This window comes from Pseudoliparis swirei, chromosome 16, assembly GCF_029220125.1.
Source record: "Pseudoliparis swirei isolate HS2019 ecotype Mariana Trench chromosome 16, NWPU_hadal_v1, whole genome shotgun sequence".
Classification (NCBI taxonomy): domain Eukaryota; kingdom Metazoa; phylum Chordata; class Actinopteri; order Perciformes; family Liparidae; genus Pseudoliparis; species Pseudoliparis swirei.
In genome coordinates, this window is record NC_079403.1 from 4,535,909 (window position 1) to 4,553,891 (window position 17,983).

The 17,983-nt window shown below is 45.7% G+C and overlaps 1 protein-coding gene across 1 annotated transcript in view; it reads right to left on the reverse strand.

The window, feature by feature from the left end:
- Nucleotides 1-17,983, reverse strand: part of LOC130206621 (dipeptidyl aminopeptidase-like protein 6) — an 89,142-nt gene that overhangs the window by 14,763 nt on the left and 56,396 nt on the right. The window contains exons 4-8 of the mRNA XM_056434672.1: nucleotides 17,092-17,186; nucleotides 16,537-16,611; nucleotides 14,507-14,559; nucleotides 13,594-13,675; nucleotides 7,490-7,610 (exon numbers count right to left, since the gene is read on the reverse strand). Of these exons, the coding sequence (XP_056290647.1) occupies nucleotides 7,490-7,610; nucleotides 13,594-13,675; nucleotides 14,507-14,559; nucleotides 16,537-16,611; nucleotides 17,092-17,186 (426 nt within the window). The remainder of the gene's footprint in view (nucleotides 1-7,489; nucleotides 7,611-13,593; nucleotides 13,676-14,506; nucleotides 14,560-16,536; nucleotides 16,612-17,091; nucleotides 17,187-17,983) is intronic.

Here is a 17,983-nt window from a genome sequence, read left to right on the forward strand (position 1 = left end):
TGTTGCCTTAGGGTCATTTTGACCCGAATCAATATTACACCCTCCCCCCGCTTTAGGATTAATTTGACCCCATTCAATGTTTAATGTCGGTGTTCTTTCGGTAGTCAACAAACAAACATAAAGTGCCTCACACTTAAACTTGGAAAACAATATTAATTCTAATAATTTTCTGGAGGTTTTAATTGCTGGCGTCAAATTAAACCCAAAGGGTAAAATATGTTAGTAAATATAAAGGTAACAGGAGGGTGAAACATTGAATCGGGTCAAAATGACCCATAGGCGGGGGGAGGGTGTAATATTGATTCGGGTCAAAATGACCCTAAGGCAACACAAGGGTTAAGCATCACAGCGTCAAAGTGCCAGAAGATTCCGTCCTCACGAACCCCGATGATAAACATATGAATGTTTGTATAATTCGCCCCATAAAAAAGGAGAATAAATCATCGAAAATAAGGAAAAAAACAGGCAGAAAACGCACCGTCAGCAACTCTTGCCTGACCTGTTTATTGCTATATTTGGATGCACTCTGTATTTCTCTCCACACACACACACACACACACACACACACACACACACACACACGCACACACACACACGCACACACGCAGAGGACCAAATGTTCAGGTCATCAATCAGGACGGCGTTCAATCCGCAGCACGGCGACCCGATTCCAAGAGAATGAATTTCTCACCAGGTGCAGCTCCATCGTGTTACTGTGGCGGTCGGGTTGTGCCCTGTGTGTGTGTGTGTGTGTGTGTGTGTGCCTTTATAATCCTGTTGCAGTCGCACACACTCTTCTTCAACAGAAAATAATGGGAGAAAAGTCATCCAGGGCCTCCATCAGCCACACACACACACACACACGCGCACACACACACACACACACACACACACACACACACACACACACACACACACACACACACACACACACACACACTCACACACATGCAGTCACACACACACAGTCACATACACTCTCTTACACACACACACGCAGTCACACACACATACACACTAACAGACACGCACACACACGCAGTCACACACACATACACACACACTCGCACACACACAATCTCTCTCTCAGTCACACACACTCTCTCGCTCTCTCTCACACACACACACACACACTCCTGTCGGCACACAGTGACTTATTAAGGAACTATGTAAATGAGCTCATGGGGAACTTTTCTTTTTAACAATTCTTTTCTCTTGCCGGCTTCATCTTTAGTCTGAGGCGACCCCACACACACACACACACACACACACACACACACAGACACACACACACACACACACACACACACACACACACACCTGCTCCCTAGCCTATACGTTACACCTCTCTCTCTTATCTTTAACCTTCAACGTATGAATCGGCTTTTGTTGTAAACCCAGAAGACACTTTACTCTCCCCGACTGTCACAATACACTGACCCCCCCTCTCTCTCCCCATACCTCTCTCTCTATCCCCGTCTCTCTCTCTCTCCCCCCCTCTCTCTCTATCCCCGTCTCTCTCTCTCTCTCTAACAGCAGTACCAAAACTGGGCAATGAGACAAACAGGGTTTAAATACACAGGGAAGGTGCAGGTGGACACAGGTGTGAACAATCAGGGACAGGAAGTGGAGGGAAACACACGAGAGACGGGGACTTCAAAATAAAAGAGGACACAAGACACAACGACTCCAGCTCCCGACTGACACGAGAAGGAAACGGCCTTCCTGGTCGCTTCTTTGCACTTCCTGCCTGACGGCGAACAGATCCCACACAAGACAGCGTTACGCTGACATGGTAAACAACAGAGAGAGAAGAAGAGAAAGAAGAAGAAGAGAGAGAGAAAGGTTTCCCGCGTGGCCGGCTCCGATCTGCCTGCAGCAGCTTCACAAAGCCTCCCACGCCGAGCGGGAGCCGCCAGGCCGGGGTCACCTTGGAGGGAGAAAGTTTCTAAAGTATCCTGATGCAATAAAGAAAAAAGGAGGGAGGAAGCGAGGGAGGAAGCGAGGGAGTGGAACTGCTTGTGAGGAGCTGGCTCTCAGTTCCTTCTCTCTCTCTCCGGAGCGATGAAGTGATGATTACCAAGCGGCGCCGTCAGAGGCCCGTCTCCTGTCGGCGTGTCCTCCGTGCTGCTGCGCGGATTACATCATCCACTGAATAGAGAGACGCATCATTAATGCAGTGGAGCGGCGGAGGATAACGACGGGCGGAGGAACTCACGAGAGGAAGAGAAGGAAATGAAACCTCGCTCGGGGCATTCAGGCATTTCTTGCAATTAGAAGAAATATATATATATATATATATATATATATATATATATATATATATATATATATACATTACACGAGCCGTATGGTATTGAAGCTCCTGCGTGAGATCCACGTGTGTCCAGCAGAGGGCAGCAGAGTTCCGTCCCAAAAGCACAAAGTAGAGCAGTGTCCAATCACAAGAGAGGGAGATGCAGCTTTTTTGGGGGTGTCTTTCTTCTGGAGGCTCACAGCTGTGTGGTCCACGCCACTAATCACATGGAACCATCTCATCAACCCCGACGGTCACCTCCAGGTCACCTGCAGGTCACTTCCAGGGTCACTTCTATGTCACCTCCAGGTCACCTCAGGGTCACTTCCAGGGTCACCTCCAGGTCACCTCAGGGTCACCTCCAGGTCACTTCCAGGGTCACTTCTATGTCACCTCCAGGTCACCTCAGGGTCACTTCTATGTCGCCTCCAGGTCACCTCAGGGTCACCTCCACCTCGAGACTAACTCCTGGCTAATTTATTTATTAACTGTCGTGGCAGATATCCAAAGGAGAGAAGAGTCACGGAGGAGGAAGTACATTCCTCACCCCCCCCCCCCACCCCCGAGATGCTGAGAACAGTGAAACTCGCGTCGCTATGAATACCCCGCGCTCTGTTTCCACTGCGCCGGCTGAGGTGATAATAATTGAGCGAAAAAGCCCATCCAGTCGAGGTGTAGCGCGGCATCTTCACAGATAGCAGATTATGACTCTGTAAAAAGGGTTAAATGAGGGTTATTTTTCATCCTTTAATGTATTTTTTCTCGCCCTCTATTTCGACGTTTTCCCCCGGATCCGGTCTGTGCGTTGCCATCGGGTCACGTGACCTCGTGGATGACCTCTGGGAGACAAACAGGCCGGATCGGGTGACATCGTAGGTGACTCCCATCAATACTGGATCGATGCCAGAAGGGCTGTAGAGTCACTTAGACCCCCCCCCTCTATGAATACTCGCACAGCTTCTTCTTTTTTCCGTCCTCCCTCTCCGGTGCTCAGCCTTCCGAACTGAAAGGGGCCATCCATCAACTTTAAACATGACCTGATGTGTACTTGTCAGAAGGAGTCCTCCTGTGATGTATTATGTGGCTCCGGGGGGACGTCTCCAAAGTTAAATGCTCAAAATAATCTTTTTAGTTTGACGGCGCGATGGGCAATACAACTTATTTATGTGTGCCGTGCGCACGTCGATGCTCCGCGAGTTCCGCAGCGAACTCAAAATGCAAAGCCCGTCCGCCGGAACGTCGATGGAAGCGTCGCTTCGCTGACGTCGGGACGATTTAGTTTACCGGCGACTCGAATATCACCGGCGTCCGTAGACGGCGGCGGCGGCGCGGGACCAGACATCGGGATCTGTGTTCGTCGCGTTCCTTTCACGCTTTGTGGCTCCTGGAGTTTCAAAGAGTCGGATGGGAGCCAAGCTCCTCCTCTTTTATGGAGCCAGCTTCCACCTTCAGACACAGTCCCCTCACGGAGACGGAAGACTTATTCCTCTTGATGGTCTTAGAGTGAGGGCGGAGTCAGGTTCGCCTGGTCCCGCCCCTAGAGATGCTGCTATAGGCTGAGAGGCTGCTGGGGGACGTTCAGGATACACTGACCACCTATCTCCTCTACTCTAACACCTCATGGATGAATTTTATTATTTTTGTGGGAGTTTTTTCTGACCCGATTGGATGTCCTGGACCTGGTCCCGCCCCTAGATATGCTGCTATAGGTTTATAGGCTGCTCGAGGACATTTTAGGATACACTGAGCACCTCTCTCCTCTTCTCTCTTTCCTTATGGATGAATTTACAATTTAAAATTTTTTGGGGGAGTTTTTCCTGATCCGATGGGATGTCCTGGACCCCTAGAGATGGAGCTATCGGCTGCTAGGCTGCTGGGGGACGTTAAGGATACACTGAGCACCTCTCTCCTCTTCTCTCTTTCCTTATGGATGAATTTACTATTTTTTTTATTTTGTGGGAGTTTTTTCTGACCCGATTGGATGTCCTGGACCTGGTCCAGTCCCTAGAGATGCTGCTATAGGCTTATAGGCTGTTGAAGGATGTTTTAGGATACACTGAGCACCTCTCTCCTCTTCTCTCTCTCCTTTTGGATGAATTTGAATTTCTTCTATTTTTTGGGGAGATTTTTTCTCACGTCGGTTCCAGCTTGTTTTCACAACCAAACTTTTTGAAAAAAAAGCAACATTTCTCGTCCTTTTTCAAAAACAAACGTATTCATCTTTTCCAACGCACGAGTGTTGATTGCGCGGTTCCTCCGGGGCCCGACGGAGGCAGAGCGATAAACAGACACGGCCCCGCGAAACAAGCCGTCATCTCTCCAAAACACCTACGGGGGGAAACGCACGACTGGAATATCAAAGACGGCGGCGGCGGCTTCTTTTTCCTTTTCTTTTTTCGGATATCTCGCCGGCGAACAGCCGTTTCCTCGGGCCGCGTCGCGCTGCGGGGGAGCGTCGGTATCGCCGCGGCCTCGATAATCACACGGAGCGCTCCAGACTCTCCCCGGGCCATTTTGACGATTACACACAGCCAACGGGGGTTCTTGGCTACGTCTCTTTCATTTTGTTTCTTCTCTACACACACACACACACACACATATTTGTAGATGCAGACAACAACGCCAGCCAGAGGATGTTCAAGGCCCCCCGGGGAGATTATTTGCCGACCTTTCACCCCCTCTGCGTCAAATCTGCAGCGCAGCGACAGCCAGGGCTTAAGACCTCATTTTCTCCTGCCCGGTCAGCCTGAGCCTCAGCTTGACCTTGGCCGGAGCGGAGCCAGGAGTCATTAGCATGGAAAATACTGAGGAGTGTAAACATTGCGCAACCCGGCGACACTTCGAAAGCTCCCTGTGCAGACGGAGGCGTCGCCAACTGGGCCGGAGCCAAAGTCTATTTACAGGCTTATGGAAAACAAACAAAGACAAAAGGGAAGAGTCAATAATAGAGATGATCGTGACTTTTTGCATTTTAGCGAAGGTAAACAAATAATATCAGGTAGAAATAACCGATTCATCCTCATCAGCTACCTGGAATGCATATGTGGCAACACGCTGTGGACACCTGGACATGAAATATGACGTCAGGAATCAACAAAAAAAATAGAAATGCCCGTCAAAATAAAAGCCCGTTACATCCAGCCTCCGACATCACCGTGAAGATGATTCAGCATCTCTATGAAACACTTTGAACTTAGATTTGAACATTTCAATCTTGATTAGTAATAGTTGGTTTAATTAAAGCACAGGTGTCAAACACGAGGCCCGCGGGCCGAATGCGGCCCACCACGTCATTTTATACGGCCCCTGACTGCTTGAAAGACATATGATCACCTTTATATCCTGTGCTTTTATTTTGAAGGTTACAAATTCAATGGATTCATGTTATAATATTAGAGAAATGTTCTTGTGTACAATATTTCTACTCTCGAATAAACAATATGCCAGATGCAAAGAGTTATTTGACAATATGTTCGGGAGTAGTTTATTCAGCGCTTCAGTTACACCGGCCCTTTAAGAGGCGGCCATGATGCTGATATGGCCCACGGTGAAAATGAGTGTGACGCCCCTGGTTTAAAGCCTTGTTATCTCTGGATGTTTTGCCTTCACAACATTAATAATGTATCTGAATTATTTTTAAGATACTGCATGCAACCTCATTTGAAAACGATGTCTGATACATTTCATTTACTTGAATTGAATAATGAAATATTCCGCCACAACGGGCAAACACACAGAGCAAAGATAAGCACCGAATATTCTCTTCTATGATATCTCAAGTTAATAAAACAGACTGGAGGAATCCCAACTAAATGCACTTCTGTTGCTCAATACAATTCCCTTTTATCTCAACATCACGAAGCCGGTCCCGTGTTTTTATCTCTAAGTGAAAGATGTATCCCGCAATAATAATGATGAGAGTAAATTACCAGGCCTTCAGCAGCAGATAAATACCACCGGGGGGTGGGGGGGGGGGGGGTGGAGGGGGTTCAACACTGTAATAACGCTCTGATTAATGTTTAAATGCCTGGGAATGGATATTGCGAGCGGTTTCAAATGTCAGCCTCGGCTCACGCGGAGATCAGAGGATTGGAAAAAAATGAAATCAAAAATGTTTTTGAACCCCGTCTCACAGAGAGGAAACAAGCAGCCAGGCGGCTCCCCGGTGCATCGGTGACCTCAGATAACCTCTGGGACGCACCGCCAGTCACATCGCAGCGAAACGGATACGCGTTGATTTGACAGCGTTAAACATCTCGCCGCCCGTCGGGGGGGGGGGGGGGGGGGTCTCTTCTCCCGTTATTAAAATGCCAGTTCCACCGGAGCAGAGAGAGAGAGCAACCCGGGCGTAGCGGATGCAAATCCACGAGATGAGCGCCAACGCGACAGCCGTCGCATTTTTTATTTGTTTATTTATTTATTTTTGTCTTGCTCAGGTGAGCTTTGATCGCTCTCAGAAGCACCGTGACATCTGTATCAGACATATGCACGCCCGGCGCCGGATGAATGCAAATCAAACGATTTCATTTCCGGGGGGTGGATGGAGGAGGCGGGGGGGGGGGGGGCTGTGTGAGGGGAGTTGACAGAATGTTCACATTTAATTTGATGCCTGAAAGAAAAGAAAAACAAATGCGACGTGGCAAGAAAGACGAATGTGTATGCAGCCGCTGGGGGAGGATCAGACTCGTCTCGTGTCATTACTCGCTAATACATGCAACAACCAACGGGTAGAGCGTTCACATTAAAGTAACGGTATACAGAGGGAGGAGAGAGAGGTTCACTTCACGTATTTCACACAGTGGTCATCGTGGCGATACGTCTAGCGCTTCTGAATCTCTTCTTCTTCTTTGATCGACGCTTTAAAATGTAAAAAAAGAAGACGCTTTGTCTCCATGTTGAAAGTCAGAAAGTACGTGTTGGGTTGTGATGGCGCGCTTTTTCTTCTTTCTCATCTTAGAAATCAAGCTGACTCCTTTGGTTTATCTTACTTTGAGGTTGGGCGCCGCTGGCCTGATTGGAGGAATAGTTTGGCCATTTTGGGAGGTTGACTCTCTTACTGGGAGTTAAACGAGACAATCGATACCACTCTCACGCCGGGTAATGGAAGGCTCCAGCCAGCGGTGGCTAACTTAGCTTAGCATAAGCTAACTGCTCACACATTTCCTGAAGCTCTTTTGTTGTCATTTGCCTTACCTTCATAGAGCCAATCACTGAGCCCGTTGAAGATCACGCCCTCTTTGCCAGTAGACACCAGGCGAATGGATCGGTTGTCCACCCTGGAGCGGTAGTAGATGTTGTTCTCAAAAACGAAGATCTACATAAACCAGAGAGAGAGAGAGAGAGAGAGGAGGCACGTCACGTTAGCTTGAAACACATTCTGGAGATGCAAAAACATCTTTAAACCAAAGAGTCCACGACATGTCAAACCTTATTTTGATTTCATGGAAAAAGATATAAAAACTAAGAAAAAGATATATAAAAACTCAGAAAAAAATATAAAAACTAAGAAAACTAATATAAAAACTAAAAATAATAATATTAAAACTCAGAAAAAAATAAAAATAATTGTAAATTAATAAAGCAATTAGGAACATGGAGAAATAATCACGAATCAACTCATAAACAAAGCAATTGGTAAGATATTTAGTACTAACTATTCAACACTGGAAAAGGGGCGGAGCTAAATAAAAAAGCTTCCTTTTCCATAAAAGCATATAATCCCTTCCAACTGATACAAATGTTGATCCGCTACACGACTGACAGCCTTCCTACGGGGGATTTCAATTTGTCAGGGATTAAGCCGTTACATTATTATTATTCGTAGTATCAACACTCGCAAGAGAAAGCCTGAGGGCAGTTTGGTATTTATGCCGACGCTTTGTATGATAGGCGGGAGACCTGGGTTAGAAATCAGGCTATCACAGCTACAGTGTGCTTTTTCACCCATCACACACACACACGTCGGCCATGACACCTCCAGTTCTTTTATTGGACGGACATCAAAAAGATTTTGACATAAAGAAAAAAGAGGAAAAAGAAGTCCTTTCAATTTCTGAAAGAGACGGTTGTGAAGAGATTGCGAAACCTTGGGACCAAATAGTGACTTTGATGCTCCCCGCCACAGACCTGCAGGGCTCTTTCAAGATATCTGAAGGTCAACTCTTTCATTACAGAGAATAATAGATCATCAGCGACCCAGAGGCGAGCGCGATAGGGTGGGTGGCTCTCGGGGCTAGAATTAGAAAAATCGTACAAACTTAATGCCGTGCTGAAATCAATCGTATGGCTATTACCAGAAAGGATCTCAAGGATTAGGGAATCGGTGGGCCTCGAGTTGCTCTCAAGGTATCAGTTTGTCAAGGATTCTCCATAAAACATTCACACAGATGTCTAAATGTCTACAGGCAGGAAATCCAATACTGTAGATGTCAACGAATACTGAATGTTGTTGTTGCTTTTACTTTTAAACTTCTTTTCACATCGTAGAAAGGATAGACACCACACATGCTGCATTCACGGCACAAGCGTTGCGAGTAGACCCCATGCAAAGTCAATACAGACGCGAATGGTTGCGATTGCCGAAAATTTTCAGCGGGCGGCGCGAATGACTTAAATGGTGCAAATAGAGCAAAGAGAAAAATTTGTCCCAAGTTTAAATATTTAATAATATTTATTTATTATTTATTAATATTTAATATTTATCTAAAAATTCGCCCAAAAAGCCACAAATAGTCAAGCGGGTAAACTCTTGTGAGTTCACACCGAAAGCTTTTTGTGTGAACGCAGCATAAGAAAATACCAATACATGTACAAAAGTAGCATTTTAAAAATATTTTTCTATAAGACATTAAGGATACAGACAGAATCTGTCACAGTTTAGTTTTTTCCCCCAAGTGGTTTGGTGCCACTTTGGAGCAGATGGAGTCTGTGTATAGCAGCTAATGTAGGCCACAGCACAGAGAGAAGACCTGGCCCTGTTCTCTGAAGTCTGCTAGCGATTGGCCCGGGATCCACAATTATCCGCAGCAAGAATGTTTAGACGAAATTATACAAAAACGTCGGGGCTGGCAAAGACACTGCTGAGCTACCAGGACCTCACTAGCACGACAAGAAAGTACTGAACTACCGGGACTTCACCAGCGCAACGAGAAAGTGCTGAGCTACCGGGACTTCACCAGCGCAACGAGAAAGTGCTGAGCTACCGGGACTTCACCAGCGCAACGAGAAAGTACTGAGCTACCGGGACTTCACCAGCACAACGAGAAAGTACTGAGCTACCGGGACTTCACCAGCACAACGGGAAAGTACTGAGCTACCGGGACTTCACCAGCACAACGAGAAAGTGCTGAGCTACCGGGACCTCACCAGCACAACGAGAAAGTGCTGAGCTACCAGGACTTCACTAGCACAACAAGAAAGTACTGAACTACCGGGACTTCACCAGGACAACGAAAACATACTGAACTACCGGGACTTCACCAGCACAACGAGAAAGTGCTGAGGTACCGGGACTTCACCAGAACAACGAAAACATACTGAACTACCGGGACTTCACCAGCGCAACGAGAAAGTGCTGAGCTACCGGGACTTCACCAGCGCAACGAGAAAGTACTGAGCTACCGGGACTTCACCAGCACAACGAGAAAGTACTGAGCTACCGGGACTTCACCAGCACAACGGGAAAGTACTGAGCTACCGGGACTTCGCCAGTACAACGAGAAAGTGCTGAGCTACCGGGACTTCACCAGCACAACGAGAAAGTGCTGAGGTACCGGGACCTCACTAGCACAACGAGAAAGTGCTGAGCTACCGGGACTTCACCAGCGCAACGAGAAAGTGCTGAGCTACCGGGACTTCACCAGCGCAACGAGAAAGTACTGAGCTACCGGGACTTCACCAGCACAACGAGAAAGTGCTGAGCTACCAGGACTTCACTAGCACAACAAGAAAGTACTGAGCTACCGGGACTTCGCCAGTACAACGAGAAAGTGCTGAGGTACCGGGACTTCACCAGAACAACGAAAACATACTGAACTACCGGGACTTCACCAGCGCAACGAGAAAGTACTGAGCTACCGGGACTTCACCAGCCCAGCGAGAAAGTACTGAGCTACCGGGACTTCACTAGCACAACGAGAAAGTACTGAGCTACCGGGATCTCACCAGCACAACAGGAAAGTACTGAGCTACCGGGACTTCGCCATTAAAACCAGAAAGTACTGAGCTACCGGGACCTCACCAGCACAACGAGAAAGTGCTGAGCTACCAGGACTTCACTAGCACGACAAGAAAGTACTGAGCTACCGGAACTTCACCCGGACAACGAAAACATACTGAACTACCGGGACTTCACCAGCACAATGAGAAAGTGCTGAGCTACCGGGACTTCACCCGGACAACGAAAACATACTGAACTACCGGGACTTCACCAGTACAATGAGAAAGTGCTGAGCTACCGGGACTTCACGGGACAACGAAAACATACTGAACTACCGGGACTTCACCAGCACAATGAGAAAGTGCTGAGCTACCGGGACTTCATCAGCACAACGGAAAAGTGCTGAGCTACCGGGAAAGTGCCTTGTTTTTCACTTCTACGCCTAATAAAATGACGGGTCTCGGAAACATATTAAATATTATAAATAAATAATAATAATCCATTTAATTTATATTGGGCTTTTTAAGGTACTGAAAAAAACTTTACATTTTACATTACATGTCATTTAGCTGATGCTTTTATCCAAAGCGACTTACAATCCTGTCACATTCATACACTGTAGACGCAGCTACAGGGAGCAATTCAGGGTCTTGCTCAAGGACACATCGACTAGGGCGGGGATTGAACCTCCAACCCCCTGATTGAAAGACGGACCTGCTAACCACTGATCCATAGTCGCCACGAAAAAAACAGTGTTCTCGAGTGGAGTCAAGGGGGCGACGTTCACTCTGTGGCCGAAGTGTACGTATAAAAATGTGAAAGATTTGAGTGTAGTAAAAGTGGAGAAGGTCGAGAGAAAAAAATGCATTATATATAAAGTTGATCCACACACACACGCACGCACACACAAACAACAGTTAGCTTCCCACAAAAAAATTAAAATGTGTGCAACTTCTTTGTGCAGATCCACGCCTCCTTAAAATAAAGATTTAAAGATGAAAAAAAGAGAGAAATAGCCTCTTGACTAACATTTACAGAAATTATTTTTATTAATGTGCACTGTCCCTTATTAAATAAACCAAAGTAAAAAGATGCCACTGATTTATCGAAATATGCCGACTTTTTTAAGCGTAATAAGGAATGCTAAACATGTGGCTTAACAGCTGTCTAAATCTGGGCACGGGAGAGTAAATGGGATTTAATTAAATACGTGAGGGATTTGGGAACAGGAGAGCAGGTGGGCCGATTTGTGTATATCGGATGCTTCGACATGACAGTACACACATGCATCGGCTCCTAAGAGCCGTTAGCTGGTTTTTCTCTGACGGACATCTCTAACTTCAACCTCCACCTGGTCCACAGAGGACGTATGAACCTCCAGGGGGGGGGGGGAAACCAAGCTGCTGCTCCGCTTCACGCCAACTCAATTTCGCCCGATGGAACTCAAAACCAATTCGTGATTAATGGTGGGAAACTCGAGGCTATATCAGTCTAGCGACCGTGTTAATTTATCCACCGAGGAGATAACGGGTAATTAATAGCATTGTGCCGCGGAATGTTATCCACTTTCCTTTCGTCTGCCCTGCAAACCAACAGACTGGAGCTCATTATCGCCGCCGAACAAGTTCGACTGTGATGATGGAGGCGGGAAAAATGACTCATCTCGAAAGAGTTCCAAAGGACCGCCGCTGCGCCCCGTGAGTCAAACCATGGGGTTTTAACTTGAAATGTGTTTACTGGAAAGATGTCGGAGAATCATCTTTTTTTTTCCGTGCTGCTTTTCAAGGACTCAAATGCACCACCAGCCCTGATTCGGAGGCGGGTTCTTGGAAGGTTTTCCTTCGTCTATCTAGAGCGGATTTAAAGGCTGCGTCACGTTGTCTTCCAAGTGGCCAGAAAAATGCAGCTTTCTTTCCATCAAATTTGGAGGACACAACCTCAGTACCCCATGAGTCTGTTCGAACTTGTCAACCGGTCTATGTAACGGACCTCCACCCTTCCCCCTCCTCTCTACCTCCTTCTGTTTCATGGATTGTGGAGGTCTGGATCGTGGTCCATGTCATATTCATTGAATGTGTTCATTCTGGTCACATTACATCTATTGTTCTGTCCATCCTGGAGAGAGATCCTCTTCTGTTGCTCTCCTGAAGGTTTCTTCACTTTTTTTCCCCCGTGAAGGTTTTTTTGTTGTATTTCTTTGGAGGTTTCCCTGATCTGATCGTATGTGTACAGATTGTAAAGCTCTCTCAGGAGAATTCATAATATATATGACATTGGACTGTATAAAATAAACTGAATTGAGTTGAATGAGATAATCCTGGTCAGAATATAGAGTAAACATGTTGGATGTATCAGGTTTCTGTGTGTGTGGGGGGGGGGAGGGGTCATCAATAATCTGTTAAATCTATCACATGGAGAGGATGCAAATGAAGGAAGTTGGGAGCGTTAACTCCGCTGTTCATTCTCGTGAACCCGAGGGTGTCGCAGATGGATCAAAGTTATATGATCACATTTCCCATTCATCTGATTTTCCGTGTTTGCCGGTTGGTCCATTGCGTGCGTTAAGTGAAATGTCACAACCCCGACCGTAACTTCAGGTCCGATGTGTTTACTCAGCCGTTTAAGGTTGAATTTCGTGAAAAATATGCGACAAGAGACACTTGAACGCACCATTAGTTTTGTTTCATGCTGCTTGACCCACCTTCACGGGCTGACGGATCGACATTACAATTAAAATGGGCATTGGCATTCGCACCGATTGCCAAAGAAGTAACCTCAAAGCGGCTCTCATCAACTTCTATATTACCGATAAGTGAAATGACTACATAAATGGATTGGTGAATTACCACTCTGAGAGGTTTTAGCTTACTTTATCCTTCCTATTTTGATTTAATTAGGATCTATTAAGGCAGGTTTAAACAAAGGAAACACAAGTACTTCCACCCTGTTCCAACTCCTCCCTCTAGGGGGCTCTAAATCCCTCTAAATCATTTGTAATTTCGCGCATTAACTTTATAAAGCGACATTAAACGAAAGCTACACGACGATGCAGATGCTATCAAATCTTAACTCTGGACCCATCATTGATCCGCAGGCGGAGACGAGTCACTGGATTTTTTTGGGGTCTTGCAGTTCTTACCAGTTGCTGGTCCTGGGGCCCCCAGCCCGCGAACCGCAGCTGAGCATTCTTGACCTCCGGGGGGTTCAAGTTCCACGTCGCCCTGGGGGTGGCACGGACAGAAACACACAACGCAATCAGATATCGAAGCGAGGACAACATGCACACCGGGGCCCTCTGCAGGACCGGTGGAGCACACACACCTGAGAACAACACGTTTTTTTTTTAGGTGTGTCCATAAATACACGGCGCTCTATATCAGTGTCACCTCTCCTCATTGGGAAAAAGTGCTGCACGGCGCAGGCCGCAGAATTAAAGGCGCCACTACATCGATGTCTTTGTTTTGAAAATGAGGATGAATGAGGTCTTTAGCTGAGGTGGGTTTTTATATTTTAAATAGATTTTTGCACTTCACCACTAGGTGGCAGCACACAAATAGACTTGAGAGTGTGAAAGCTGCCGTCAGGTAAATAAAAAGTGAGGTGGAAAAATGACATGCTGATCATTACCGGCAGATTTTTAAGAGATCTGGCTTCTGGAAAAATGTGTGTCGTGATGGTGTGACTCGCTCTCAGAGAGTGAGAATGAACATTCTTCACCTCTTTTTTAACACACAGAGGTTGAATCGCAACGAAGAGAGTGCCGATTTGTTATGTTCCGCCTCAGACATTTGAACCGGCCGGATGCGAGGTGGCAAACCAAATTGCCACCTGTCATCTGAGGTCACACATTACAGGTTGACCCTTTGACCTCACAGAAGGGTAGAGAATCTGGAAGTAGACGGGGCGGCTGATTGTAGGAGGTTGCTTTGTGGGAGGGGAGTTGTTAAAAACAGTTGCTCTCAGAGTACACAGGGGGCGAGATCAGGTGAAACATCAAAGGACGAGGTCGGGAAATTCAACATCAAGGGGAAGAAAAACACGCAGATACTTACGGAGTATCCAGATTGCAGATGATGTAGAAGGCCGTGTAAGAATACTGGTACACCTGGAGAAAAAGGTAGCAGGAAGGATTCACGTAAAATATCTTCAGTTTTCACATTATATATATATATATATATATATATACAAATATATGTATAAATATATATACATATACACATACATATATATATGTATATATATAAATACATATAAATATATATTTATATATAAATACATATACATATATTATAAAAATATGGATGTATAATATATATATTGATATATATTGATATATATATATTGATATATAGATATATATATAGAGAGTGAGAATATTGTAAAGAATCTCTCTCTCTCTTTAAAGTCATTATACTCCATTGCAGTTACCTCCAGACTAAGCACAACTAACACAGACGTAGCTGCTGCTCAAAGAGAAGAATGTGCGTGGGGAGCGCCGCCAACCTTTGCAGTGAATGTCAAGACTAACTGGGAAAATTAAGTTTTGTAGAATGAGAAAAACAACGTTGAGAAGTTGACAGGAAAAAAGCTTTCAACATCTTCAGCTTGGCCATGAAATCCAATCCGTTGTTCATCACAAGAAAAATGTGTTAAAGGGCGACATCACAATGACCTCTGGTGGTTTTTAACGAGCCACCGTGACATCACTTCTGGGCGTGGCTTCACGTGAGAGAGGGCAGGGTACCACTCCTCTTCGTCTCCATTTTTTTGCCACTCTTTCTCTTTTATTGTAAGTTCCTAAACATAAAAAACTAGAATGGGCACTCGGTAGAGCGCATACCTTCGCATATCACAAGATTGGGCATTGAATTATGAAAATGTTGGCATTAGTTGCATGCCAATTGGATAAAAATTGACCGTGCTATGGTAAAAAGAAGATTTTTACCTTTCCATGACCTTGACCTTTGACCCGATTGATCCCAACATCGAATCAAATGGTCCCCGGATAATAACCAATCATCCCACCAAATGTCATGCGATTCAAGAAGATTATGACCTTTTCATGACCTTGACCTTGACCTTTGACCCGATCGATCCCAAAATCTAATCAAATGGTCCCCGGATAATAACCAATCATCCCACCAAATTTCATGCGATTCGGTTTAAAACTTTTTTGTTATGCGAATAACACGCATACAAATAAATAAATAAATACATAAATAAATACACGGCGATCAAAACAGAACCTTCCGCATTTTCAATGTAAAGGTAAAAATAAGAAGAAGGGAAAAAAACCGATGAAAGATAGATTCCACTCAACGTTAATTTTTGAAATCTTAAATATTTATGAAGGTTTTTTTATTTTTTTGCCACGTTAATATGCAGACGCCGTTCATGATGACCCCCCCGCGGCACGGAGGCGAGGTGAGTGCAGCGGCAGACCGGCGTCTATCGAGGTGATGGGAGTGTTTTAAAAAAAACTGAATATTAAATGCAAACAAAACGCAGCGAGGCGTCTCCGGTGCCTCGTCATATCTTCATGTTCATCTCAGGGCAATCACGCAAAAAGGTTTCATCCCCCCCCCCCCCCCCCTCCGCATTGACACAATGGAGTAAACAAACAGGCGAAAGGATTCAATATATCCGATCTACTTACGTACGATACGTTTAGGGGCCGAGACGGCGCGATGCTCATCGGGGCGTCGCCACTTTATTCCCAATTGCAGAGAAATTACGAATAAATCCCCAAACGGGCACTTCCTGTTCCCTCCTGTCCGTCTCATCTCCCTCCCAAGCGAGAGCCCGTTTGGTGCACCCGGGGGGTGAGGTTGTTTGTGTTCCCCCCCCCCCAGCCCCTCGCCACAGTTCCGCTCGGCTGTGCCCCCCCCCCTCCCCCCATCGCCTCAATCGCTGACAGGCAGCGGTGTGCGACAGGCCTTCACAACCCGCCATGATTACTTTCTCCCCACCCTCCTCCACCCACCCTCCTTCCTTCCTCCCATGCCTTTGATGCACTATACGACATATTTGGCTGTCAGTTTGCTAATTAAAAAAACAAGCACAAAAAAAAACGGAAGCTCACCGGAGCGACGTTGTAGGCCAGCAGCACGTGCTTCATGTCGGGAGACACCTCGTACTTGCTGGCTTTGTACATCTCCTGAGAGGCAGAAAAAAGAAGAAGGAGAAAAAAAGAGGAAGAGATGAAGAGATGAGACCTTTAACCATGCGTGGTATTTTTCATTAAAGCAGTCTGAGCGGTTGACGGATCGCTCGGCTCCGGAAAAAAAAGAAAAACGGGAGTTGCATTAATCTTCGGAAATTTGACGGCGGACATAATGTCGTGCGTCGTCTCCCGATATGGTACGTCTCCATTTCCATCTCAACGTTACCTCCCCCACCCCCCCCCCGACATGCCCACCACGCCCGAGGTTTTTAACTGCGCGGCACACATTCCGCTTTTGATTAAGCTTTTGTAATAATACAAAGAAAAATTGATTTGCTGACACTGTAAGAAAAAGTTGTAATCTAATTCATCATGGGGGTGGGGGGGGAGGGCGGGGGGGGGGCGTGGTCACTTCTCCTTCGTCCCGCGACTGTGAAGAGAAGAAGACAACAACGACGACAAAAAACGACTCACAAACTTCTTGTTGTGCACCAGGACGGTCTTCTTGTCGGAGTCGACGTTGAACTTGACGACGTCTCCGTCTCGATCGCGGTACAGCAGCTCGTTGCCTGAGGGGAGACGGAGAGAAGAGGACGAGTTTCACTTCACTTGTTCCTCGATGAGTTGCGCAACACATAGAAAAGTCTGCAGAGCATCTTTCTCCGGGGTTCTCAACTTTTTTTTTCAGTGAGTTACCCCCCTGTGCAGAAAGAATATGTAATACACAGCGCTGTGCCATCAGTGTGTGATTTAATATAGAATATATACCATTCCCTTTATGAACTTACACACATATTGTCTTGAATATTTATTTAATAACTATTTTTAATGGATGCTTTTTTATTTATATTTTTCATTTTAAATATATATATTTTTTCTCACGTACCCCCGTTTGAGAACCACTGTTCTATCTCATCATACTGGCTTTTCAAAATAAGACAAAAATAAATGCTGATAAGACGCTCGCTGACATTTAAATGTTTAAACGTCAGCACACGAGAGAGCAATAAATAATCTCCTGTAACATGTGACGCTCGACAGGTGAATAACTAAATGACTCAGTGACATCAGCTATACAACATGTCGGGAGTGAAACGGGCATTTCAAGTATTCTGTAAATTAAAAGTCAAAACAATACATTAACCTTTCGGAAATGTTGAATAACTGCGTGCCTCATAGAAAAAAAGCAGATCTTCAAAGTCAATTAACTTATTATTGTTGAGCGTTGACGACATAATTACATTATAGAAGCGTCTGTTTCTATTTATTACCTTTTCAAATATCATATTACATCCGGCTTGTTGAAGGGATTTAATTAACGACTAACCTCCCTGAAAAAGTGCAACTTTTATATAGGAGCGTGTGG